At 43.5% G+C, this 26,390-nt stretch overlaps 1 protein-coding gene across 4 annotated transcripts in view; it reads right to left on the bottom strand.

Moving 5' to 3' along the window:
• COLQ (collagen like tail subunit of asymmetric acetylcholinesterase) overlaps nucleotides 1-20,178 on the bottom strand; it is a 69,009-nt gene extending 48,831 nt beyond the window's left edge. For 3 of the 4 annotated variants that reach the window (XM_045005919.1, XM_045005920.1, XR_006576997.1), the window contains exon 1: nucleotides 19,969-20,178. In XM_045005919.1, the coding sequence (XP_044861854.1) occupies nucleotides 19,969-20,074 (106 nt within the window). In that variant the 5' untranslated portion in view covers nucleotides 20,075-20,178. Of the gene's footprint in view, nucleotides 1-9,605; nucleotides 9,692-19,968 lie in introns of those variants that run through there. The other variant, XM_045005921.1, reaches the window with a different exon arrangement.
• Nucleotides 20,179-26,390: the final 6,212 nt, after the last annotated feature.

Here is a 26,390-nt window from a genome sequence, read left to right as displayed (position 1 = left end):
AATGGAGAATGAGATCCTAGGTCTAAATTATCACAAATACCTTTATGTTTGTCATTTAAATCTAGGCTTCTACTTACTGTGCCATTTTCAAAGCATTGCACAGGGTTTTCGCCACATGACTCCTATTCAGAATCAGTTTGCTAATTTTTAAGGACCATTCTTTAATAAAACATGCATGAATTTCCTTCATCTTTCTTTCTTTAACCTTAGCTTTACAGGCAAATTAGAAACGGTGGCCCCATAAAAAGTGTTAATAGAAATAATTAAGAATGCTAGGCAGGAAGGTATTCTAGTACTTCTACTAGCATCTCCATTTAAATTGTAACCTCTGGGTTCCATAGAGAGTCATCGATTTAAGGACTTGTCTGCACTGGGTTTTCCTGCATCTGTATAGCTACACCAATGTAGCTGCACTGGTGAAAACCACTAGACTACGTACATACTGCATTGGTATAAAAAGTGATTTGCCCCAGTGGGTCTTATTCCGATTTATAATGCTGTTGCATGTTTATACTAGGAATTTCCACTGGTGTAAAAAAACACTTAAAGAGGAAATGTGGTTTAGTGAATAGTGCTCTGGTCTTGGAACCAAGGGACCTGGTTTCCATTCCTGACTTAGCCCCTATCCTGCAGAGAGATCTTGTGCAAGTCACTCCCCTACCCCCACCTGGTGTCTGTATGCCATATTTGGGGTCAGGAAGGTCAGACCGGCAGAGAACTTGTGGGGGCGGGGGTCACCTTCCTCTGCGGCATGAGGCACTTGCAGGTTTAAACTACTGTAAATGGTGGATTGTCTGTAACTTGAAGTCTTTAAACAATGATTTGAGGACTTCAGTAACTCAGCCAGAGGTTAGGGGTCTGTTACAGGAGTGGGGTGGGTGGGTGGGTGAGGTTCTGTGGCCTGCATTGTGGAGGAAGTCAAACTAGATGATCATGATGGTCTCTTCTGACCTTAAAATCTATGAGTCTGTCTTGCATATTTAGACTATAAGCTCTTTGGTGCAGGAACTGCGCCCCACTCTAGCTACAGCTACACTTGGCACAGCAGCTGTGATTCCCAACTTACGTAGGCAGCTAGCTCCCACTATGTCAGCATGTGAACACTAGTAGTGTAGTCCAGACAGCATGGGCAGCACAGAGCAGTCATGTTGAGTACATACTCATGGGGTTCAGGCAGGTTCGTACTCAGCATGGCTAGCCCATGTCACCATGTATGGAGAAGTAGTCGAACATACAAGCACAGCCAAAACCCTGCAGTTTTAAGAAACCGGCACCTCTAGGAAATAGATTGAGCTGGAAGTGCATTCTGGGTACTGCCATGCAAATAATATTGAGTATTCAACCTTACAGCAGGTGTGGAAATGTGAGGAAAATATCCTACATATTGAGAAGTGTAGAAAAAAAAACATTAAACTGCCTCCACCCAGCACGATCTCTTTCAATTGGGTTTCTTTTTTAGATTCTTTCCAAGACTATTTGTTACACAAAAATATTGTAAATCTCAGCATTTGAGACAAGCTATTTGTACTCTGCATGCCATGTGTACTGAATAATAAATAAAACCACAGTTTTGCTACATCCAGCTCTGTGCATGCCACCAGTACTAAACTTGACACAGATGTACCAACAAAAGCCCACTTCATGGGAAATAAAAAAGCATCCCAGTTGCTTACCGCCAGTCAATCTGATCCCATGCAACCAACAATGGCTGCAGTGGCTTGATTTTCAGATTCAAGGTTGAGTTTAAGTTGTTGACAGTTGGAAAAATTGCTTTTTTTACTTTCAAATGGAGCAATTTTGAATAGGAGTTTATTTGGTGGTGGGGAGAACATATCAGCAAAGCAATTTAGCACATGCTGAAGTTTAAGCTTGTGTGCAATCCCATTGACTTTGTGTTTCTCTCCTCCTCCACACTGACCCATCGGAGCAGGACCTCATGAAAGGGTATAACAGATGCATATTCCCCTGTACTCCAGGAGAGCTCTCAGTGATCCTCCTGTGGTGGGATGGCAGCACTGGGCTGTCCCCAACAGCACACTCTGGCCCATATTCTTTTGTTATCACAGAAGAATTCTTCTGCTCATAATTTATTTATCCTAGTTCTTTAGAACTATAGTATGGATTTTGCAGTATGGAAATACTCTGCAAATGGACAAGCCCTGAACCCATTGAAGCTGACGGTAAAATTCCCATTGGTTTCAAATCCTGGCAGCCTGGGCACTCTTTTTCACCCAATCAAAATACATCATCCAGATTTTCCTCTCTCTGCTGTTTTTCATCCTACCAGTTTAGGGCCTGATACAATTCCCACTGACATTAATGGGGATTGGATCAGTCCCTTAGCCTCAGTATTGCAATGCACAAAGAGGTTCCCTGAAGCAATGTGATTCCGAAAATGTTTTCAGTAGCTACCCAACAAGCAGGTCAGCAGGTGTTTTACTTATTCCACGCTGTCTCAGTCACAGGTCTGGATTTGTCAGTTAAGCTAGAAAAACACTTCTGGAATACAGTTATCCAAGGATGGAATCCAGTTACTGTTTGACTCAACCGATGCCAGATTATATCCCACACTTTGGCTGTAAAGACACTCTGGGCACAAGATCCAAAATAAAAACCACATTTCACTGATCTTGCTTCCAATCACTTTTCTTAACAAGGCTATTTTTACAAGGTGGGACCTATTCACTTTCACCAGCAAGAGCTGCAAAAGGTTTTTATTTACTTAAGAGATTTGAACATTTATTACATTGCATCTGTAAATAGAGTTAATTTACTCTATATTTTTCAGAGTTCCCACCAAAACATTGTTTCAGATGAGTTTAGAGAAAGAATCCATAATTAAGAACCTTTTTGAATTTCTTAGGTTGTAGTATTTGAACCTCAGCAGAAGATTTTATTCTATTTGGGAGAAGGAAAAATATTTTTATCTTTGATCAAAAGAAACAAAAAACAGTGTCCTATTAAAAAATGTGAAGTGCTTCTTGTAGACTTTAGATCTCAAAGTACCAAAGGCTTGGTGGTTCTATACATTTTTCTGAATTCTCCTGTCTCTAGTTTAGTCACAACACAACAAAATATAAACAAACACATTCTGCCATAGGTTACTTTGAATACAGCCTCTCTTGCATAGGTGTAACAAATGGTAGAATTTGGATTTTTAATATTGCAGACTGTCATAGTGTCCCTAATTCCAGGATTATTGGTATAAGTATGCAAAAGCATCACTAACATTACTCTTGAATAAAGAGTTCCCATTGACTTGTCTTCAGTGACAGTTGGATCAGGCCTTAAGACCATATACTGTATTGCTGCACTAGCCACCGTTTCAAAGCACCTTGAAATCAGCAGAACAGGCCCTTATTAAGCACTAACAGATGTGCATCAACATTTACATTTTAAGGTGGGACTGTTGCTGTTTATTACAACACTTTATTGTAATTACTTCTATTTAAAATAATACCAGTTATTTTCTATTCCTGGAAATAGAAGTTAGATTACATATTTTTTATTAGTAATATTCTTTAAATCAATTTCAAGTGAACAGGCAGCAATTGGAGCAAATTGCATAATACTACAGGCACCTTATAACCATACATAATAAGATAGTAATGCTAAATATCATTATAGGCTACATTTTGACCCCGTTATTCTTACTTAGTAGTACCTTGTTCCATGATTGATCCCACTGATTTCAGTAGGACTACTCATGTTATATAATACAGTTTAGACTTGCCTGTGTAGATGTGTATAGCATGTGCTGGTCAACCCAACAATGTTATACATACACTGGGTGACCAGATATCCCGATTTTATAGGGACAGTCCCGATATTCAGGGCTTTTTCTTACATAGGCATCTATTCCCCCCCCCCACCTCCGTCCTAATTTTTTACACTTTCTATCTGGTCACTCTATAAATACAGGTTACTGTGAAGCACTTTGGTAAAGCTTTGATTTGATTGTGCAAAAACACCATGTACTGCTGAATTAGGTCGAAAAACTCCCATTGGTTTGTTTCAGTGGAACAGGATCAGTTTTGAATTAGAAAGCATTTATCATTTTTCACCTAAATTATTGTTAGGGTCTGAGTTATTCTTATATCCAAATCAAGGACATGAACACTATTTAGTCCTATGCATGTATTTTGTGTGTAGCAGTTGCTTCAAAATAAAAAATATGTTAAAACTAAACTGCTGCAGCATTTAATTTTCCTTAGGCATGTTACCTATTTCAACTAGGGGTTGGAAAATCCTCATCTGAGACAAGGTCCAAACTATACCCTTAGTTCTGCCCATATGCCCACACAGAGTCCCTCTGGAGTAGGATCCCTGTGCAGGGTCAGGATCCATATGGACATACAGATGGATAACTATTGAAAATCCACTGAAATCAATGGAGATACATCAGCATAATACTGGTTTCAGTTCAGAATTGGGCTCTCAGTTTTTCACTGCTCAAAATTACCTGATTTATAAAAACCAAATATAGTTTAACTTCAAAAAAGGGTAGGCTAGCTTGTTTAACCAAATTTCCAGACAAAGTGCTACCATGGAAAAAATATTTAACACGTTTCTCTTCCACTACGTGCAACCACTCTCACCTTCATCCCAGACTAGAATCACAGCAGCTGTCTAAAGGCTTGTCTTCCCAATATCTGACTTGATGGCTTGCCCAAATTCTGACTGACAGACTCTGCCAGGCGGAGAGAGGCCTCTAGTCACTGACACTCCATCACAGGTGCATTTCACACTTGGCTGTTGGTCAAAACTAACCATAAACAACAAGCTGGGCGGGCCAGTTTCTTAATGAGTATGTGCTCACTCTCCAGAAAGTGAAACTTTCTGCTGCTTTGCTTTCATTCATTCAGCCTCCTCTTACCCTCCCCGCAAGGACAACACCAATCTGTACGCAACAGCCTTCAGGTATTATATTTATGATTTTTCGAATGAAAACATCTGTGGCCAAGGCATTAGCCCCTTTTTAAATGATGATTTAATGCTTGTGGAGGGGGCCTTTTGACAGCTCTAGCAATAGCTCAATTGACAGAACAGAGCAGGTATGAGCACAACCCTCTTCTCATTCAACCCCCGTCTCAAAACCCACAACCCCTCAAAAGAAGTGAGTCAGCAATGACATCAGCGTATGTATTTGCTTTTTAGAAAATCTAGTTCATCATGACCTATGTGTGACACTGGCAAAGTGCAGCATGTACATCTCATCAACTGAAGGTAGCTGCTTGGTACTGCTCCCAGCTAGCAGAGTTAGTCTTTTAGCTCAAGTGGAAGCAGACTGTGCTTTGGAGCTAGAAGTCCTCGGTTCAATCCCCTCTCATGGCACAACTAGGCTATCAATACACGCACAAGATTTAACTGAAGAACCAGGCGGTCTTGTTGCTGGAGTCCAGTCCCCTCCCAACCATTTTGTTGATCTCTGCATTGCATCACATCTAAAATGAGACTGTAAATTCTTTAGAGCTGGTAGGAAAATTGATTTTTTTTTCAGCCCAAACTGGAAAGTTTTCAGCCAAATTTTCTTCAATGATCATTTGAAATTTTCCACGGGAAACAGGCACTTTCTACATAAACATTTAGTTTTGTTGAAAACCCAATTTGCCATCAAAAACAGTTTTGACAAAAAAATGTTCAACCAGCCCTAGCAGAAACACTGGGTTTTCTCGGTCCTGTTATGCCGCAGAAACACTTTCAGAAACTATCAGAAAACTAAAAGAAATAAAATATTTATAATCAATAAAAGTTCAGCAGTCAGTAGCAGCATGGGCTTCCTCATGGTGCCCAGTCAATGTACCTCAGTCCCCCCTTTTGGAGTACAGAATTTGTCTCTCTAGTCCAGTGGTTCTCAACCCGCAGGCCATTTGCGGCCCAATCAGCACACAGCTGCAGCCCATCTGACATCCTCAGGGCAGGGCCATACAAGTAGTATATATATATATTGTGTGGATGTGGCCCACTAACACATAGAGAGCTGCATATGCAGCCCACAGTGATAATAGGTTGAGAACCACTGCTCTAGTCCCATTCACTACTTAGCTCAGAACTGCCAAGAGTTCCAAGGGCTGCCAATTGTGTTCATCAGTCACTTGAGGTAGACTTGCATTTGCTGGGAACTGGTGGTTAACCAACAGTGCGTTTGCACAGACTATCAAACAACCATCAGATAGAAATGATTTTGGGCTATTTCTGTTAGCCAGTGGTAGCAACTTCTACAGGGTAAGAGGTGGGCAACACTCCCTACGCCAGCCCCACCACTCCTAGCCTTAGGGAGACCGGAAATGGAAGGAGAAACTACCCGTTGCCTGCTAAATTGCCAAGGGAAGGAAAGATCATGTACATTCAAAGACATCAGAGCTGTATGTGGGAGAGAGAAGTGTTGTATGCTGTCCCCTCAGATTCCATGAGTAAGGAAGGCTCTGAGATGAGGGACTAAAGGGAAGAAAGTGTTTGCATGGGTTGGTCCAGAGTTCATGTGTACATGAAACTCCAAGCAAAGTTGAAGGCATGGAACAACTCTGACCATGGATGTGCAGCACCCATCTTTTTAGGTTCACAATAGCGCCCTTCATCTGAAGAGCTGTAGGCACTTAACAGACATTGATGAATGAAGTCACACAGGTAGGTAACTATTATCCTCAGTTTACTGAATGGGAAACTGAGGTACAGAGAGGCTAAACAATTTGCCCTCAAATCACAAAATGAATCAGTTACAAAATCAGGACTAGAACCACCATGAGTCACCATCCCCTGTTTTAATTGCTTTATAAACCAGGCTCTAAAACTCAGCAGCTTGACATCACAATACAAAGTTACAGAGAGTGTGATTGTTAAAACCAATACTCAACACAATCCCTGCTAAAGCCTGCAATTCTAACGGCCAATGCATTAAGGCTGCTGTATCAGCCCCACAAGAGCTCTGTATGCAGTGCCATATTGTACAATCCCATTGTATTTTATCTGTGAGATTAGTAACAATAACACAGTGAAACACCAGCACTGTGCTTCTGCAATTGCAAGAGCAAGAGGGGTCAAAACACCTGACTTTCATGTTATTCTCCCGGTATGTTCAAACCACCCCAGGCAATCTCCATGTGAATCCAGGTGCTACTATACTCTCAAAAAGCTTTCTGAGACTAATTTGAATTCCAATTTCATTCCTGGTGTGTCTCCACTGACTTCAATAGAGTCACAGCAGGGATAATTTTGTCTCCCTGGCTCTTACAGAAAATAAAACCCATATCAATGTAGCGCATAAACCGGTATTTCTGAAACTTTATCATTAGAAATTGATTCCTCTGTTTGAAGAAAACTGAAATGGAATCCATGGCTTCTTTAGGTCAATCAGCCCTCTCTGTATATGGGGACACCCTCCCATATGTACATGCGCACACGCACACACACACGCGCACACACACACACACACGCGCACACAAGCGCTGACTCTGTGTGTGCTGCGGGGCAGAAGCGCCCATGGGGAAAAATTAGCGGGTGCTCTGCACCCATCGGCAGCCAAGCTCCCCCCGCCTTGCCTCCTCCCCCCCCCCCAAGCGTGTCACATCCCTGCTCCTCTCCCTTTCTCCCAGCACTTCCCACCCCCATGCCGCCTAACAGCTGTTTGGCAGAGCTTAGGACTTTCCAGGAGGGTGGGGGAGGAGCGGGGATGCAGCACACTCAGGGGAGGAGGTGGAGAAGAGGCAGGGCAGGGTCGGGGACTTGGGGGGAAGGGGGTGCAATGGGGGCAGGGAGGGGGCAGGGCTGGAGTGGGAAAAGGTGGGGTGGGCTGGGACTTTGGGGAAAGGAGTGGAATTGGGGCAGGGTGAGAGCGGTGCAGGGGCGGGGCTGGGGGGGGGAGGTTGAGCACCCACGGGGCAGACGGGAAGTTGGCGCCTATGCACACACACACTGGATATGTCTATACTGTACATTCCTTTCAGCAGCATGAAGAGTATGTACACTACCTATCCCTCGGTAAGGGTATAAATAGCAGTGTAGACACTGAGACACTGCTTAGGTGAGTAAAGACACACCTGAACCCTGTGGCTATGTGCTCGGGAATGTACCCTACACAGCTGTCTACTTGCCCAAATGGTACCTCCCATGTCTACACTGCTATTTTTAGCAGTGTAGTGTCCTGCTGCCTCCCCACGGCTGGAGTCGTCTTCCCCCACCACAGCAACCTGCTGGAGCCTCTCCCCAGTACAGGGAAAGGCTTCGCCAGGTAGGGGACAGAGGGAAAGGCTCCAGCAGTTCCCCGCTGCCAAGCCTTTCTCCACTGCCTCCCTGATGGCTTGCCCAAATTCTGACTGACAGACTCTGCCAGGCGGAGAGAGGCCTCTAGTCACTGACACGCCATCACAGGTGCGTTTCACACCGATGTGGATGCAGCCTGCTTTTCACTGTGGCATGTAGCAACACACACCCTACATGCAGCCACAAGAGATGTGCAGTGTAAATGTAGCCACCATATGCACGTAGTTTTTCACACGCTCGTTGCCCACTCCATTTCTCTCCTGCTAGCCTCTAGTTGCTGAGAAAAATAATTGGCAGCCCCCTCTGCCCCCCACTCATCAGGAGTGTCGGAAGCACCCTAAAAATGTGGGGGGGGCACAGGCGTCCGAACTGGGGCTCCACCCCTCCCATGCTGTGCTGCCCCCTGAGACTCTGCCCCCTCACAGCCCATTCCCCCGATACTCGCCCCCCCACTGCCCCTTCTCTCCGAGGCCCCACTCTAGCACTGTCCCTTCCCCCAAAACCTTGCCCTGCACCATTCCTTCCCCCTCCAAGACTTGCCCTCACACCCGCCCCTTCCCCCACTCTCGCGCCACCTCTTTCCCCCAAGACCCTGCCCACTTTTAACTGACTGTGAGGGTGAGTGATATGGGGGAGGGGTGGAGAAGTTAAAAGTGGGAGGGCCATGGCCTCTGACCCCTCCTGTCCCAGTACCCCTACCACTCCTCCCTCTCCATCTTCTCAGCATCCTTCCACGCCCTTCTGACCATTACTCTCTCATTCACCCAAGGCTCATCTGCCTTGGCCTCGCTTGGGTGAGGGGAAATGATCCCTGGGAGGAGGGGGAAGGGTGGTGGTATCTCCCTGAAGAAAAAGAGAAGTGTGGTTCCAGCTTGAGTTTGTTTTCTTTCCCTCCCCAACAACCATGATTAAAGCTCTTCCCCACTCCTCTCCTGCCCACAGAGAGAGGGCCTTAGTGGGTTAGTAAAATAGCTCCTGTTACAACACTGTAAGATGCTGCAAGTTGGCACTGGTGCCTCTACATATTTCTGTCTCTTCCAAGTTTGATCCCAGTGGGCTTACTCACATGTAGGGGGTAGCTCCTGGTTAGTAGGGAGCAGCGCAAGAGCAGGATGTGGACTCACCAGAAAAGGGGATTCATGCACCTCCTGCTGCTGATCACTGTCAAGCAAAGCAGCATTAATGCGGGCAGGGAATTGTGGGCTTCCTGCTTAACTCGAGCCTGAGATAACATCACCATCTGCACCCCAACAGCAGCCCACGTGCTCACAATTTGTTGTGGCACTGCTACAAAGAGAGCTCACTGCCTTCTCTGTGCTTGTGACCTGCTACACAAACAAAATTACCTTTAGATTCCTCTTCTGAGACCAGAGTTCAGTTCCCGCCGAGTGCACCTGCCAGGAGCTGCCCCAGATAACAGTCAGACACCAGTTCAGTTTGACTAAAATCAAAGGAGTTTGTATTTGAAACCTTACAAAAGGGAGCAGAAGTCCTAAAATATACATCATGTTAAATTCAGAGGTGACCTACATGGGGGAGTAAATTAGACTTCAATAGGTGGAATTAAGTGGATGCAAATTGGTCTATGTTGGTGCTGAGGAGCTGGAAGACAGCACAAGAAGGGAGTGACCTACTTTAACTTAAACCTTCTTACATCCTCCAAGTAGCTGCTTTTCCTGATGCTCCCTCCTTTTCCAGGTCATTCACATGGAATTATACAATTTTAGGCTCCCTAAGACTAATGGGCCAAAATCACAAGTGATGTGTAAGAGGGTGCACATTGGTAAGTGTTGGGAGAGGCTTAGTCTGCACTACAAAGTTATGCTGGCATAGCTATGTCGGTTAGGAGAGTGGGGAAAAAATCATCCACCTGTAGTCTATACAGCAATGTTGGCAAAACCTCCAGTGTGCAGTTCTGCCCACAGAAAAACTTCAGTCAGCATATGCTGCATCTGCACTGGAGGCTCTGCCAGCACAGCTATACTAGTATTAGCTATACTGGCAGAGCATCTGTAGTGTAGATAAGCCCTAAAATGATGCAACATATTTGCTGAGGAAGCTTAGACTGACCTGTACTGACCTGTGAATTGGGCCTTTCTGTACTATATGAATACTACACAGTACATTGCTAGCACTAGCTTGCAGGAGCTCTTTAGAAACAATGTCAGCCATTTAGTATTTAACAATATTTGTATTTTCTGTTTTCGCTGTTACAATTTCCAATGCATGTTGTTTGGTTTTTTGGGGTTTTTTTTATCCATGATGGACCTGATCCATCTGTTGTTACAGACTGAGTTGGTAGGGGACTAGTAGCTGGGAATTTTGAATGGAAAGTTCTCCCTGTTCTCTCAAGAGTATCAGGAAAAATACACACAACAGACTACAGTAAGTACTGGTTGATAGTGGCTCCAACTCAAAGAATTCCAGTCCCACATTCTCCCAGCAGGGATCACACTCCAGTCCCCACTCCCTGGGTCTCCTTTGGCCAGGGAGTCTCCCCTCTCTCGCCCAAACAGTGCATGAGATGGTACCGCCAGATGTCGAGTTTTTGGCCAACTCCCCTGCACTTTACCACACAGGAACAGACTCCCCATGCTCAGGTTGTGACCCACTTGGTCTGGCCGCCCCTCTGTCCGGATAGACAAGCAGCAAAGTCAAATTTGAGTGCCACTGAGACCCGATGTGCTTGGTTGCAGTGCTTGAATGCCACTCACTGAAATTTGGCTCAACCCCCACCTCCATCTGTATGGGTGTCTGTGTCAAATTTCAGTGATGTTGGGACCACTCAGCCGGAGCAAGGTTTTGGACTGCTCCAGCAACAGCAATACTGATTTAGTACAAGACCACTGCTTAAAAGTGGTTGGGCCATGCCTCCCCAGTCCCACAGCTATGAAACTTTCAACTAGTGCAAAAAGCTGTGGGTGGGTGGGGGCATTCATGCCCCTTCTTCCCCCAAATGGAGACACCACATTGCAAATACCCTTGGAGAATGATGTGTGTCTCTATCTCCTAATCAGAGAGCTGGACCTGGTGGCACTAAGAGAGGAAAGGAGGTCTCACAACCTGCAGTACTGATAGCTCTGTGACTGTTAGTTAGGCATTGCACTATACCACAACTGCCTGTAATTTATTCCTCTGTATCTAGAGAAGAAAGGGCAGGGGTCTGTATGTGGTACAGCTAAAAATGCTTGGATGAAGGCAACATTATTTCACACCCATGCCTGGGAGTAAATTGTGTGGTAATTAAGTCTGAACTAAAGGAAAGCGTTATTCAGAGAACTGTAGAAGTTAGAGATGGAAAAGATTTATTCAGGTCATCTAAACAACCCTCTTGCCAGGATGGATAGACAGATATGACCAAGCTGGTTTTACCCTTTGAGACAAAGGATAAAACTTATGTCCTCAAGGTTTGGTCACAATTTTCATGTTTAAAAAAGAGTTCAGTATAGTATTAGCATAAGAAATATACACCATTGGCAACAATCTTGCTTTGGTAAAGGGCACGTGGGGGACACCCACAATGCCTTTTTTATATAGTAGTTCTATGAATACTTCATATACCTAAATATTTCATCTGCTCTTAATATTTCCATCTGAGGAAAGAGTGCCTTATCACTGAGGTTGTGCCTTATCGCTGAGGTCGTGGCCCAGAGACCGGGTTCCATTCCCGCTTTGCCACAGGCTTCCTGTCTGACCATTGGCAAGCCACCTTGCCTGTCTAGACCACAACTCCCGATCTGAAAACTGGGGATAAGAATACTTCCTTACCTCACAAGGATGTTGTGAGGCTAAATGAATTCAAGGTTATGAGGTGTTTAGATGTTATGGTGATGAAGATAGATAGACAAGGGAACTTTCCCTCCCTGCAGGTTGAATAGTATTAAACAACATTGAATTTCTGTTTAAAAAAAAAAAAGAAAGAAATCCCCTTTCTACAAGGCAGGTGGCATTTTAAAGCCCATAGAAAGGGAACATTTATATCAATGCAGCTCACTTGGCCATTAGGTCCCATGGCTATTATTTTCATGAGATGTTTGAACAGGAGTTTTCTCCTTCACCAACCAGTCTCGTCTTCTATTCCTTTGTTTGCGAGGTCACAAATTGTTACTGTGTGATTACTGTGGAAATTCAGAATTATATCTTCACTGTTTCATCCAGTAAGAGAAGAGATGCTGGGAGAGAAAATTCCTTATTTAAATAAAATTCCTTATTTAAATAAAATATCTCTGCTAATCAGCAAATATGGCATGAATTTATGAAACACAATGGGAACTGAGTTTATGCCTTAATTCTCTCCTATAATGGATGTACCTCTTTAAATATGTTCCCTTTTGTGTTCAGTAGTCTTTAGCTACTGCCGATTTTTACTGGCATCAAAAAACACTTTGTACTCTAAAGAACAAAGCAAAGGTAAGGGGAAGAGGATATATTATTGTTACCCCTTTTGACCTGAGTGGTTAGCCAACATTCTTGCAGGTTGTTTGCAGCTGGAGGAAGAAACTGAGATAGACTCAGCTATTTCTTTGACGCAATCCTGTTCATTTCTAAAGAATGTACACAGTCCTGTTTCCCTGAACAATCAAACAGCAGGAGGCAGTTTATTTGCTCATAGTTCCAAGCCTTTTTCTAGCCAGCATGCTGCCCAAAAGCTCTCTCTCTCAAGCACTTCTCTGGTTGTTTCTGGTGCTTCTGTGCCACCTTCTGTCTGCTTCTGTGGTGTTTCTGCTGTCTCTTTCCACACATATGCAGTTCCCTCAAACAATGCCCAGTCCCCTAAATTTACACTAAACCTCTAGCAAAACCTTCTGCCTTTCTGCCCACATAGCTCAGTTTCAGACCAACCTGGCACGTGGTCTGTGTTTTGGGTGGTGGCTCCTATTGTTTAGCTATCTAGTCCATAAAGAAGCTTAATTGTTTTTTACATTTATCCTGAATTAAGGGTAACTGTTACACTCACCAGTTTCAATGAGGTTTCAACCAACCCCCAGCATAACACTTTGTTCCTTTTTACTGAAAAATACATCATCTAAAAGCATTCATTTGTCATTACTGTAACTCGGAGCAAGCAAAAATAATGGTAGCAATAACATCAATAACTGCATTTTATAATCTTTTTGTATCCCTTTAAATCAGCGTAATCTACCATGTTCATTTTAGAGGCCAATAGAAGCCCACAGAAGAAAATTAAATCATACTACAAATTTGTGTTGGGCATAAAGGGAGGTTTTGGTCAGAGTAACCATCCAAATATTTTGTCTCCTCCTCTTCCCCTCCCACTTTGTGACTCTCCAGTATTCTACGTGGCTTCCTTTCTCGCGGTACAATCCTCAGGAACCTTCAGGCTGGGTCCCTAGGAGAGGGAAGGAGGACTTAGTGTGTAAGCTCCTTGGGGCAGGAACTGTCTTTTTGTTTTACAATGCCTAGCACAATGGGGTTCTTGTCCATGACTGGGGCTCCTAGTGGCTATGGTAACACGAACGATAAACAAACAATAATAATAAGGATCTTTAATTGATCTGAACCTGGAAGGAGGTTTGCTTCACTGTGGTTCTTATAACCCTTAACCCTACTAAAAATGAATGTGAAATTGTGCTTAGAATTCATTAATAGATTTACTTCATTCCTCTATTGTACAACAGAGTCACTCAGATGCCATGGTGATGGGCGCAGGGCAAGGACTTAAACAGAATAAAACTTTGGAAAATAATGATAAAACAACTCAGCCAAACTATATCTTTAGAAGGCGCTGCTACAGGACCCTCTGACAATATTAAATAGCCCTGCTGCCTCCAGTAGGGTTTAATAACCTGCTCTCTTCCCCCCATGGTTTTATTGCCATGTGGAACCATGGTCTCATGTCTGAGCATGCTGTAATATTATTCCCTGAAGCATTTCCTCTAGAAATGATGTTTCAGCACCAGGAAAACAGGTTGGTGCTGACATGACATTTCCAGTACTTCTAGGAACTGCGATGCACTCTTGCACCAGGTTGGTGGGGATCTGTGGGGCAGCAGGGTGGAAAGGGGACAGGGTTTTCCTTTTTAATCTCCATCTTTCTTTTTTAAAGATTGATCCAAGTTGTCATTCCTTCCCAAAATATTTCGCATAATCAAGAATGTTTTTTCCTATGTTGTTTATCTCCGCTTCCTAGTTACCACCTCGTGACCTGATAACCTCTTTATTTGTGACCTGTTGCCATGGAAAGATATGTGAGGACATAAATAAAAGGCCACAAGTTTTCAAACATATCTGGAAGATAGCCAGATGTATTTTTACAACTATAGGAAAGACTCATCACTCAAGAATGGGCTCACTATTAAATGATTAGTTTTATACTTTGCAAGGCTGGTGTTGAAACCTGTTCTTTACACAAGCAGTCACCTCTTGTTGCCAGATACAGATAGTTAGCTTGGAATGGAGGCAGGGTGACCAGATGTCCCGATTTTATAGGGACAGCCCGATATTTGGGAATTTTTCTTATATACGCGCCTATTACCCCTCCCCCTTTCTCTGTTCCAATTTTTCATACTTGCTATCTGGTCACCCTAGATGCAGGCTTTTAGTGACTGAATGCAATGGGAAAGTGCAAGATCATTACACTATTTGGGAATTCAGATTGTGAAATGTTCGGTTTCCCCTTTCTCCCCAGCTGTGAGATTTCTACTGTCAAATACAGAACTTTGCTTTTCCATTAGAAGATTATTGTCTCAAATGCAGATATAGTCAGAGCAATCTCTTCTTGTTATTTCATTTCCAACTGATAAACTTTTTCCTACTGTTGGACCCTTTAGCAAGCAATTACCAACACATGGGTAAACAACTGCTCACCAGTGTGAGTAAGGGGTTCACAATCTGATCCTATGTTAGGGAATGGGAGAACAATTTCCTCCATTAAGGCCCCAGTCCTGCACTGAGCTTTGTGTGGATGGGCCCCTACCCCTTGCTCAGGGTTATTTTGACTTCAAAGGTATCTGCCTTTACAGAGCTTCTTGCAAGATCAGGGCCTAAATTAGCACCCCACTTGAAAATGGTCACTTGTAGATTTAGAGCGGAATTTGAAAATGCTTAACTTAAAGTTACATTTGACTCTGGGAAAATGTGAGTTCTGGTCCAATGGATAAATGCATTTGTATTTTTTTTTCCAATTAAGCCTAGATTCAGGAGTAGAATTACTTCCAATAAAGAACATGTAATGACTGGGTAGTACAAACATCCATCTACTTGGAAACATATTTTAAATTAATTTAAATCACTGTTTTTCCAAGGGAAAATTAACTAGAGTAAGGTCATCACCAGGATCTTTCCCCACTGAATTTTTAGATTAAAAGGAAATTCAGATCTCCAAACCCCAGCCTCCATGGGCCACCTCTAGTTTAAAATAAGGATAGAAATTATGTGACATCCAAAACAGGCTTATGGAACCCAAACCACCCCTGCATTCCCCACCCTTATTCCTAGATGTTTGCTTTCCTTTAAGGTTGTGGATCAGCCCCTTTGTTTTCAGCATACAATTCAGTGATTTTATAAATAATTTTTTTTAAATTAAGGATGAAATCCTGACCCTATAGAAGTCAATGTGAGTTTTGCCAGTGACTTCAGTAAGGCCAGAATTTCACCCAGAGAGTTTTTAAACCATTATTTGGAGGAATTCTGACTACATCATCCATTAGGAGCTTTTTTTACACAGTATTAAGCAAATATTTGTAGTTATTGCAAGGGCTTATTGAAAGAGGGCATGATGAGGTTTATATGAAATATTTCATACCCAGTAAGACAGTTGTGAGGGTTGCCATGGAGAGTTCCAATGTATTACAGTGGGATTATTTTTGTAATCTCACTGGGATAGGAACTATCTTGTAATTATTTAGGTGTACAGTGCCTACACAGTGAAGTCTGGATCCTTGGTGAGGACCTTCATGTGCTACCGTATTAATAATGTCAGTTTTTAAAAACAGACCAACTTCATTCACCCTGAGCAAAGGTTCACTGGAACTAGAATTGCAATTTTGTACCTTGCAATCATTGACATTAGAGATTGGCCCAAGATGTGACATTTGGATCTGTTGTGATAATTGGGCCTACAAATTTACCCAAATTGTGACTTCAACTGTAAAAAGTGAGTGCAAGTTCATAAGATGTCACAATAACCTGTAACAACCAATATTGATGGGAAAGGTATGAAAAAGAGACAGAAAGACTGAACTAATTCATACAAAAAGGCCTACAGACATCACTCAAGGACTTTGTGTTAAGATCATGTCTGGGAAACAAGAGAAGTGTGGAACCAGAAATCAGTGAGCCAAACTTGGTATGTTGGAAACTAGGCCTAATTGGTGGACAAAATAATGAGGGGATGGGCTATTCCATCCATCACTTCCTTTGTGGGTCCTTAAAGAAAGACTTAGGGGAGAAAAAATGGCTACTGGAGCGAGCTTCACCATCATGACTGCCATACTCACCATCACCTGCACCATCAGGCCTGCTCCTGAGAAATGTCCTGACCAGAACTGGCCAGAGAGAGGCCCCAGATGACATTGCCACTTCTACTGGGTCCAGCTGAATCCCAAACACCAACTAGGATGAAATGGGATTAGACTTTTAACTACAGCAACAGCTCCAGCCCATCTCAGCTAACTGCTTCTCTTTCCCCCAAATTTATTACCAGCTTTGGTACCATCTCAGAGACTGTCAAACAAGGGATTTTTCCTTCAAAAACTCTTTCCAGCTAACAAGGGCTATGGTTGAAAGCTGTATTTAATACTTTACATGTCAAATGCTTTAACTGTTTCTCCTTCTTTTCTGTATCTTTAATAAAAGGTTAAAGGGATGTTTAATGGTGCGTTTGCCATGGCACTAAGCAGGCTGAGGTCTCTGTATGCCAAACCCTGAACCTCGTTTAACGCTGTTTGATGCTGAATAGTGACTAGGTTATGCTAACATCACTGGGCCCCTATATTCCATTTAAATGTAGGGAACAGAACACACCCTTTTCTGAGATCTTTACTAGAAGACCCAGGCTGGTTGGTGCAGGGAAGGGGAGCAGAGACACTGCCTGATATAGCCTCTGCTTTGGGAATCCTGTTGGCCAGGATTCCTCGTAGGCAAGCCAGAGGGGATGCACCATGGAAAATATTTTGCTGCTCCTCTGAACTCCTAGGAGCAAAGTCTGTCTCCACCTGTGAACAGCCAGTACTCTCTGTTGACAGCTGGCCAGTTTCAGGGCTACAGGGCGCTGACCATGCTCCTTTTCGGACATCATGTATGGGCCGGCAGATTAGTCTGTCACTCTCAAGCGCTATATGCTGTTCCCACTTATTCCTATAGCCATATGCTCCAGGGCCAGGGTTCAGCCCTATATGGGTGGCAATGTTTACATAAAACAGGTGAATAGCACTTTTGACTCTGAATTTTCTTGTGAATGCTGATTTTCCATCTCAGACTTCACACAGTTCCAGTTTTACAGACTCAGCAGTTTCAGTATCCCCATCGCTGGCACAAACTCACCCCTCCTGCACCAATGGAACAATGTGAGGAAAATGCGATGAGGTTTTCCTACCTCCTGGCCTCTCCAACAGGCCTTTCCAACAGAGAAGTTAAACCCACCTCACCTGGTTGGTTGGTTTGTTAACCAGCTGTTTAAGCTGCCTTTCTAGCAGAAAAAAAATGTGTTGCATTAATGAAAATAATTTAATGAGAAAGGCCAGGACTATGACCTGAACTTCTCATTCTTTTGATTAAAATTTAGTGTATCAAGAGAGATTTTAAGCATTTAGATAAACAAAATAATTTCTCAGGGCTAATAACATGTATACTAAATAACAGTCCAATATGATTTGGCATAGATAAGATACGAATAGGGGGCTTAGTAGCTCAACATTAATATTTTCCTTATGCAAAAATCATACACAAATGAATAGAAATAATAAGTTTTCTATAGGTTTATGAACCACCCCATAGAATTTAACGGAAAATTATTTGCCTCCCTACAGAATTCTATAGGATTTTTTTTTAAATAAAACAAACTACACAAAGGATATAAATTCTCTTTTAAATGTTACAGCTTTTAAGAGTAAACTGCCATAGAAGCCAGTTATATTTCTATAAAATCTTATTGGTTCTATCCCTATCAAGTGCTACAGGACTTTCCCAAAGGGTTCCCTCCATTATATTTGTTGTCAGCAAAATATTAATCCATGAATGATGATATGTTTTTATGAATGAGAAGTTCAAACCATAGGAGCTAAATGGGTGCCGTGGATAGTTCTGCATTTAAATCTGGCTGACAAAAACAAAGAAAGAAAGAAATTGGATCCCAAGTGAAAAAATGAATGTGGTAGTTTTAGTCTGATCCCTAAAGGGACATTTGTTCAAATCTCACAAACTCCCATCTCTGACCAGCAGTTCCTGCTAAGGAGAGATTTCCATGTGGAATATCCAAACAGATCAAGACTTAAGTGCATGGATATTGACAGAGCTGTGAGATGAAGCTTGTACAGCGCCTGCCTCAAGCAAATGCAATTCGTTTCTTATTGAAACTAACAGCAGATTTTTAAAGAATAAAAAAACCTAAAGGAAATCACCCAGGCAGTTAATATTGCATGGTTAAGAAGTCTATCACCATGTACTTCCTTCTTAGTCCCTGTTCCCTCTTAAATGTTTTGATTATACTCTATCTGTTCTTTTATTGCACCAGTGAAATTTAAAATAAATAGGAGACAGTGTAGCTTCAACAGTGATTTTATCTGCAGTTTTTAAATATGCACCTTTTTGGTAATTTTCATTGTGTTAGGAACAGAGATGGAATCTTGGGATCCAGCCGAGCTCAAGCTGCAAAACTGGGATCTGGTTTTAAACAGACCCAAATTTAGGGCTGGCTGAATCCAGTCTTTTAGTAGGGGGTCATCTCTTTTCACGCATTCATTATAGCAGGAAAGAGAGAAAAAAGATAGACACTTGCCATATAAAGATGAAACTAAAGCAACTCAAAGAAGAGCCATAATCATAGTTCTCCTCAACTTTCCCCTCACCTTCTAGTGGGCAAAGGAAAGCCTAGCTGATTATAACTGTAAAACCTATTAAATGGGATTTCCAGTGCCCTGGCTCAGCTGACAATTAATCTGTTTTGCCTTTTGCCTGTCAGGGTTTTTCCATTCAGTGGGCTCTTGTTTGCTATGAAAGTCATCTGAGTATTTGTTAGTGTCATAGCCAGAGCCAGATGATGTTTATTCTGCTAACATCCAGTTGGAGTCCAGCAGCATTGGAGGAGGTCAGGGATATATTTATAGAAGCAGCTATACATCAGGACTCATTTTCTTTCCCTTGCACTAATCTACCTAAGCTCATCCAAAATAGAAAGAAACATGCAGACATGCAACTAATATACTCATTGGGCTGGATCCCCACCTGGTGTAAATTGGTGTAGCACCATAGAAGTCAATGGAGCCACATTGATTTACATCAGCTGATGCTCTGGTCTATTATTATGAACAAGGAAAGCAATAATAACAATTAAAAAAAAACCCACGGTGTGTGGCAAAATAGGTTTGCAGTGAAAAATTACCAGCCACCTATTCTGGGAACTGCTACATGTGCAATCAAGTACTGTTCCTCCCACCCCCTCAATTGCTAGCGTATGTGAAAGTTGGGCTGGATAGGAAAGATCCAGTCAATAAAAGAAACAAAAAGACTTAAAGCAACATCATCATTTACCTGAGGAAACGGGGAAGACGCTGTCGATGAATGAAGTGTGAGACAGAACAAAGCAGAAAAAAAGCTGAAGATAAAATCCCAAAGCTATTAAACTGAGGACGACCATGCTGGCTCCTCTCTGTAAAATTCCAACTTAGAGATGCAGGTCTGCTTTGGGGATCTCTCTCTCTCTCTACACTGTCTTCCCTGTCTATGTCTGTCTTGCTTGCTCTCTCTTCCCCTTTCTGTGTGTGTCTGTGAGTGTGTGTTTGTATGTCTCTCTCTCTTGCTCGCTCTCCTTCTGTCTCTCTGTGCCTTTAGGAAGAAAGAATGCCAACCATTTCCCATTAAATCTTCTCCTTACACTAGACCGGGTTATATTTAACTCAAGCTGTGGATCAGATGCCCCCACCAGGCATATTAGCTATTAAAACCATGGTGTTGGGGATTCTGTTTTTATTAGCAGAAACCAAAAGGCATTTTGGATGATAACAACAAGGAGGAAGAAAGGGAGAAATTGTAAACTGAACCATAAATAGCACCCTCATTACCGACAACCAGACACAGACATCAAGATAGAGAAACTCCCGGATTGATGGCTGAAAATCAATCATGTATTAAGGCATGTACATAATGACCTAACATCTCTGTAGAACTCATACTGCTTAGCATTTATTTAGATAGTGCATTTCAGCCTGACGGATCCCAAAAGCATGTCCCAAACTATTCAGCAGTATTCTTATTATCTGTAAGTATTTAAATAAAAATGACAGTATCAACAATTGTGCCTTGCATTGTATAAACATATAGTGAAAACAACAATCCCTTCCCAAAAGAGCTAACAGCCCTGGTAACTGACAAGATGCAACATGTGGATGAAACAACAAATGGGTACTTGTATAGTGCCACTAAAATGCAAACAGATCTGGGGGTGACATGTGGCTGACAGCACACTGCACACCAGAACAGGAAGGGAAATGATGTGACCAAGGAAATGGAAACAAATCCTCACTCTTGTGAAAACTTACACCGATCTTTACTATCCACATAGGAACTTAGTTTTTAAAGGTCTCATACCTACTCCTATTAACAGAGCTGTGCAAAGAAACTCATATTGTCAAGTTATCTTGACAATATGGGGGCAGTCTTGTGATTGCTCGTCTTATGAAGCTTTCACCTTTACTGAGAATCTTTCAGTGTTTTCTACAGAAGAGTAATCTTTGTTGGTAAAAAATAGCATTAGTTTCCCCATGACAGAGATGTCACTTCTAAATGAAATTTTGGAATTAAAAACTGTGATCAGAAGAAACAATTACATAGGTCTTCTCTTACTATGATTATTATTAAGTCACAATTATGTCTCTTCTCAGAGAGAGGGACTCTCAAGACAATAATATTTTTAAAAATTGCTTTCCTCTATTGTAACACTTTACATGACTAAAAATGTATTTTTTAAGTCTAGTTTACTTATAACCATTTTGCAGTTTGTTCAGTTTTTGCATTACACTAATTTTGGACTGGACCATTTCAACTTTGGCTGATATTATTGTGTTAGTTAATTATGTTAACTTTCTCAGCACCATGCAGGTCATAGGAGAAGACATGGTTCCTGCCAGAAGGAACCTACATGGCAAAGTGAAAGTGCAATTGTAGCACAGGCTGGCTAATCTAATCTAGCTAACATGGGTAACAATAGCAGTGTAGATGTGGTAGATGTGGTAGCACAGTCTTCAGCATGGGCTAACAACCAGAGTACAAGCCCTCCAGGTCCCTGGTTATGTACTGTGGTTTCTAGCCAGTGCTGAAGCCCCTACCACCACATCTACGCTGCTATTGTTACCCGTAGATTAAATCTAACATGGGCATGACTACCCATGCTACAATTGTACCTTCATTTTGCAGTGTAGACATACCTAAGGAGTTTATCATTTAAAATCCTGATTCTGCAGAAGAATCCTTCTAATAAGACCCTGCAGAGGAAATGTTTAATAATAAAAATAATAAATAAATATATATTTTTTAAAAAAACCTTGCAAACATTTTTATTAATAGGCCATATCATGTCGTCTGACCCACTGCAATGTAGGCTGAACAGGGAGCACACGGTGCCAACAGAGGCAACTACTTTATTGAAGGTAGCATAGCTCAGAAGTAATACAGCAAGTGAGGCCACATCTACACTACAGCTATAGCTGTGCCACTGTAGGGCCATAGCGCAGATGCTTCCTACATTGATGGAAGGGGGTTTTCCGTCTATGGAGTTAATCCACCTCTCCAAGAGGTAGTAATTAGGTTGAGGGGGAAAAATGTCTGTTGACCTAGCTATATCTACCCTGGGGGTTAGGTTGACCTAACTACAGCACTCTGAGGTTATATATTTTGCCTGGATCGGCCCCGGCCACCGCAGGTCTCCCCCCGCCCCCCCGACCCTGCCTGGAGCAGGTCCCAGCCCCGCCTGCCCCCCCTCCGGGTGTTCCCCCCCTCCGCCGCGTTGTGTTGCGTCCCTGCCTGACAGAACGCAGCGCGCCTCTCCCCTGCCTGCTGCCCGGAGGGCTCCCAGCAGATTTGCTGTCTGCTGCCACAGGGTCCTAGTGCCTGCCCTCCGCCAGTACTGGCAAGGCAGGCTGCCTTTACCCTGAGCCTCTCCAACCCCAAACCCTCAGCCCCAGCCAGAGCCCTCATTCCCCCCGCACCCTAATCCTCAGCCCCAGCCCTGAGCACCCCCACATCATGAACCCCTCATCCCCCTGCACCCTAATCCTCAGCCCCAGCCAGAGCCCTCATCCCCCTGCACCCTAATCCTCAGCCCCAGCCAGAGCCCTCATCCCCCCGCACCCTAATCCTCTGCCCCAGCCCTGAGCGCCCCCTCCTCATGAACCCCTCATCCCCCTGCACCCTAATCCTCAGCCCCAGCCAGAGCCCTCATCCCCCGCACCCTAATCCTCAGCCCCAGCCAGAGCCCTCATCCCCCGCACCCTAATCCTCTGCCCCAGCCCTGAGCGCCCCCACATCATGAACCCCTCATCCCCCCGCACCCTAATCCTCTGCCCCAGCCCTGAGCGCCCCCACATCATGAACCCCTCATCCACAGCCCTCACCCCACACTCCAAACCTCTGCCCTAGCCCTGAGCCCCCTCCTGCATCATGAACCCCTCATCCACAGCCCTCACCCACAGCCCAACCCTCTTCCCTAGCCCTGAGCCCCCTCGCATCATGAACCCCTCATCCACAGCCCTCACCCCACAGCCCAACCCTCTTCCCTAGCCCTGAGCCCCCTCCTGCATCATGTACCCCTCATCCTCAGCCCCACAGTCCTCACCCTGCACTCCCTCCTATCCCCAAACTCCCTCCCCCTTCCCACACACCCCTTCCCAACCCCAAACTCCATCCCAAAGCCTGCACCCTTCACCTCCTCCTGCACACCCACCCCCTGCCCCAGCCCAGAGCCTGCACCCAGCACCCTTCCTGCACCCTAATCCCCAGCCCAGGATCTGCACCCCAGACCTCCCCCGCCAAGCCCCCTCCCAGAGCCTTAGGCAGGTGGGGGCGGAGTTGGGGGGGGCAGAGTTGGGGGCGGGTTCTGGGCCCCACCAAAATTTTTACAAACTTGCCACCCATGCTCTGAGTGTGAAATTTTTCACAGCTGTGAGCAACTGTAGCTAGGTCAATCTAATTTTTAAGTGTAGACCAGGCCTCGCTGCAACCTACAGTTAACACTTTCAATGCTTCCCATCAGTTTTCTCCCTATTTCTTTTAATGGGGAATTCTGCTTAAAAATTAATGTTACAATACGACCCCTCACCTCACGATAGTTTTGTGAACAAACCCCTTCCCTTTTGTGGAACAAGCAGTTTGAGCCTATCCTGCCTCAGCTAGGTAAACTATTCCTAAGCTAAACCTGGTGCCAAAGGGACATTCTAATGTGTCAAAGAGAGCAAAAACTAATCAGGCAAAAAAACACTGCTACAGAAAACATGTTCACCCCCATAAATAAGGTGAACACAGGAGATGTTTGCATTTAAACACAGATGGGCCTTTTCATTACTTCATGGCTTAGGCCAGGGGTCCCCAACGCGGTGCCCACAGGCACCATGGCGCCCGCGGGGGCATCTAAACGCGCCCGTGTCCTGACAGGCAGTCGAGCATCCGCCAAAATTCGGTGGCAACGCCTCTGGATGACGCTGCTTGCTGCCGACAAGTGACATCATCCAGAGGCGTCGCCGCTGAAATGCTGCTGAATTTTGGCGGCATTTCAGCGGATGCTCAACTGCCGCCATGGTCCTTCATCTGGCGCCTGCCAGACGAAAAAGGTTGGGGACCACTGGCTTAGGCCATCACTAATTATTACTGAAGTTGTCATTGGAAACTCCAAGGTAGCTTCTACCTTCAGCCTGCCTAACAGCTCCCAGCCGAAGTCAGCCAGACGGACTCCATCAAGGCACAAGTGCTGGGATTTTGCTTTATTTTCATTAACGCCCCAGTCCTACTGAAATTCATGGCAAAACTCCCCTTAGTTACAGTGGAAGAAGGATCAGACCCTATGAGAATGAAATGGTGAAATTATTTGAATGGTTAATAAAAAAACAGCACTATGTTTGCCTAAAGACTTTCCCCAGCCTCTGCATTACATTCAGTGAAGCTCCTCAGTCAAATGGTTCACTCCCCCAGCCACTCTGTTTGGGCTTGATCCAAACTCTGCAGAAGTCAATGGAAAGCTTCCAATCATGCTTAATGGGCTTTGGATCAGCCCCTTAATAGAATGCTTTGGCAAGGTTTGGGGGATTCATACAGTTAAGCCCCCTATCTATCACCCAAAGGGCAATGAAAGCTAAACAGAGATCTTTCCCCTTTATCTTATTGCAGCTGATGTTTACTGGTATGGCTAAAATGCATATTAAAAGTGATTCATAGACCCAGCCACCACAGTTATCCCATAACCATTTTTACAAGCCAGTTTTTTCCATGCAGTGATGTTACAGAAGAGGCTGAACTGGATGTGTGTTTTACATGATCCATATTTATATCTTGCCTGAAATTTCTGTTCCAAAAGCAGAACCGCTGTGCATAGACTAGAAAGCATACTGATTTAGGGGTATTTCTATTTTTAATTCCATTAGCTTCAGGAAAACACAACAGAACCCCCAATCTTGCAGATCCTTACTTATGTGAGGTAACCAAGGGGACTACAAGGTTTGCAGGATCTGGCCCAAATAAATTGTTCCACAACCATGACCCTTAACACCACTGCAAGCTTCAGTCTTTTGATCCGTTATGGTGGGGTATATCAATATTTTTATTTCAGGGAATAAACTGGGACTTCAAAAAAATCCATATTCGGTGCTATATTAACTAAGTAAATGTCAAAAATCCAACTAATCACTGCAGGCAAAAAACAACACAGCTGTTGGAGCAGGTAAGGTAGTGGCTGTCTATTGCTTTTTTCAGCCCAGAGCTGAACTCTTGAAGGGAGAGGATGGTGGAGCCCTATTGATCAGTCCTCTCATGTAAACTGAATTTATGAACCTGTCCTTTCTGTGCAAGAATTAATGACAATTCAATTAAAGAGAAGGCTTCTTCCCAGTCCCATTTACTTTCAGCTGGCAGCTCCTTCATCTACAGGCTAAAGGAGAATGAATGCACCTAAAATAAACCATCAGTAATCTCAAAGCCCTGTGCAATCACAAGTTTAATTAAAGAACAAAGCCAATCAAGACTTTTTAGTTCATAAGAATGAAAGATCTTCAACAGTGTGACTGGGTAAAATGAGACGACAGAGTATTGATGCAATAATTGAATATGCCTTTATGTCTGCAAAGTAAGCAGTACAGAAGAAAATCTATTCACTGAATTAGAGCAGAGCTGGAAAAGATAATTTATAATTATGTTTTCTTTGCAAAATTTGCAGAATATTCACGTTATTAAAAATGGCTAGCATTAAATTAATGCTAGCCATTTTTAATAACAAGAACTTGGTTTTTGTTTGTGAGTGTGCACAAATCAGGCCCATTTACCAACATGGGTGTTTACAGTTCTATGATGGAGCCAAAATTTCCTTGGGAAGATATTACCTGCAGGTATAGCCCATCAAAACCAGCTCCTGAAGTAAACAAGGTAACAAATGCAAAAAGCAAAGAATGGTCTCAACACTTCCCTGCTGTTGTGTTTGGAAACCAAGGTCTCTGGAGACAAGGCAGAAAAAACAGCTAACTTTGTGATGAGCTAAATCCAACTATATGGACAAGAAAGTTCTGGCTTATTCCACATCTCTAGCCACACTGTTCATCAACTGACAATACAGTCAGCCAATTAAACACGAGATAGCGCAATTATGTCTTCAGAATACTCATTGGGTGAACGCAACCTGAGGGCAGGGCACTGTTGCCTAATAACTTCTGAAAGCCACAAGCTTTGAAAATTAATCACGTCCTGGGCATCACATACTT

The sequence above is a fragment of the Mauremys mutica genome, chromosome 2 (assembly GCF_020497125.1).
Source record: "Mauremys mutica isolate MM-2020 ecotype Southern chromosome 2, ASM2049712v1, whole genome shotgun sequence".
NCBI classification, from domain to species: Eukaryota; Metazoa; Chordata; order Testudines; family Geoemydidae; genus Mauremys; species Mauremys mutica.
Note: the sequence above shows the minus strand (reverse complement) of the source record. Positions and strands in the feature narration are given on the sequence as shown.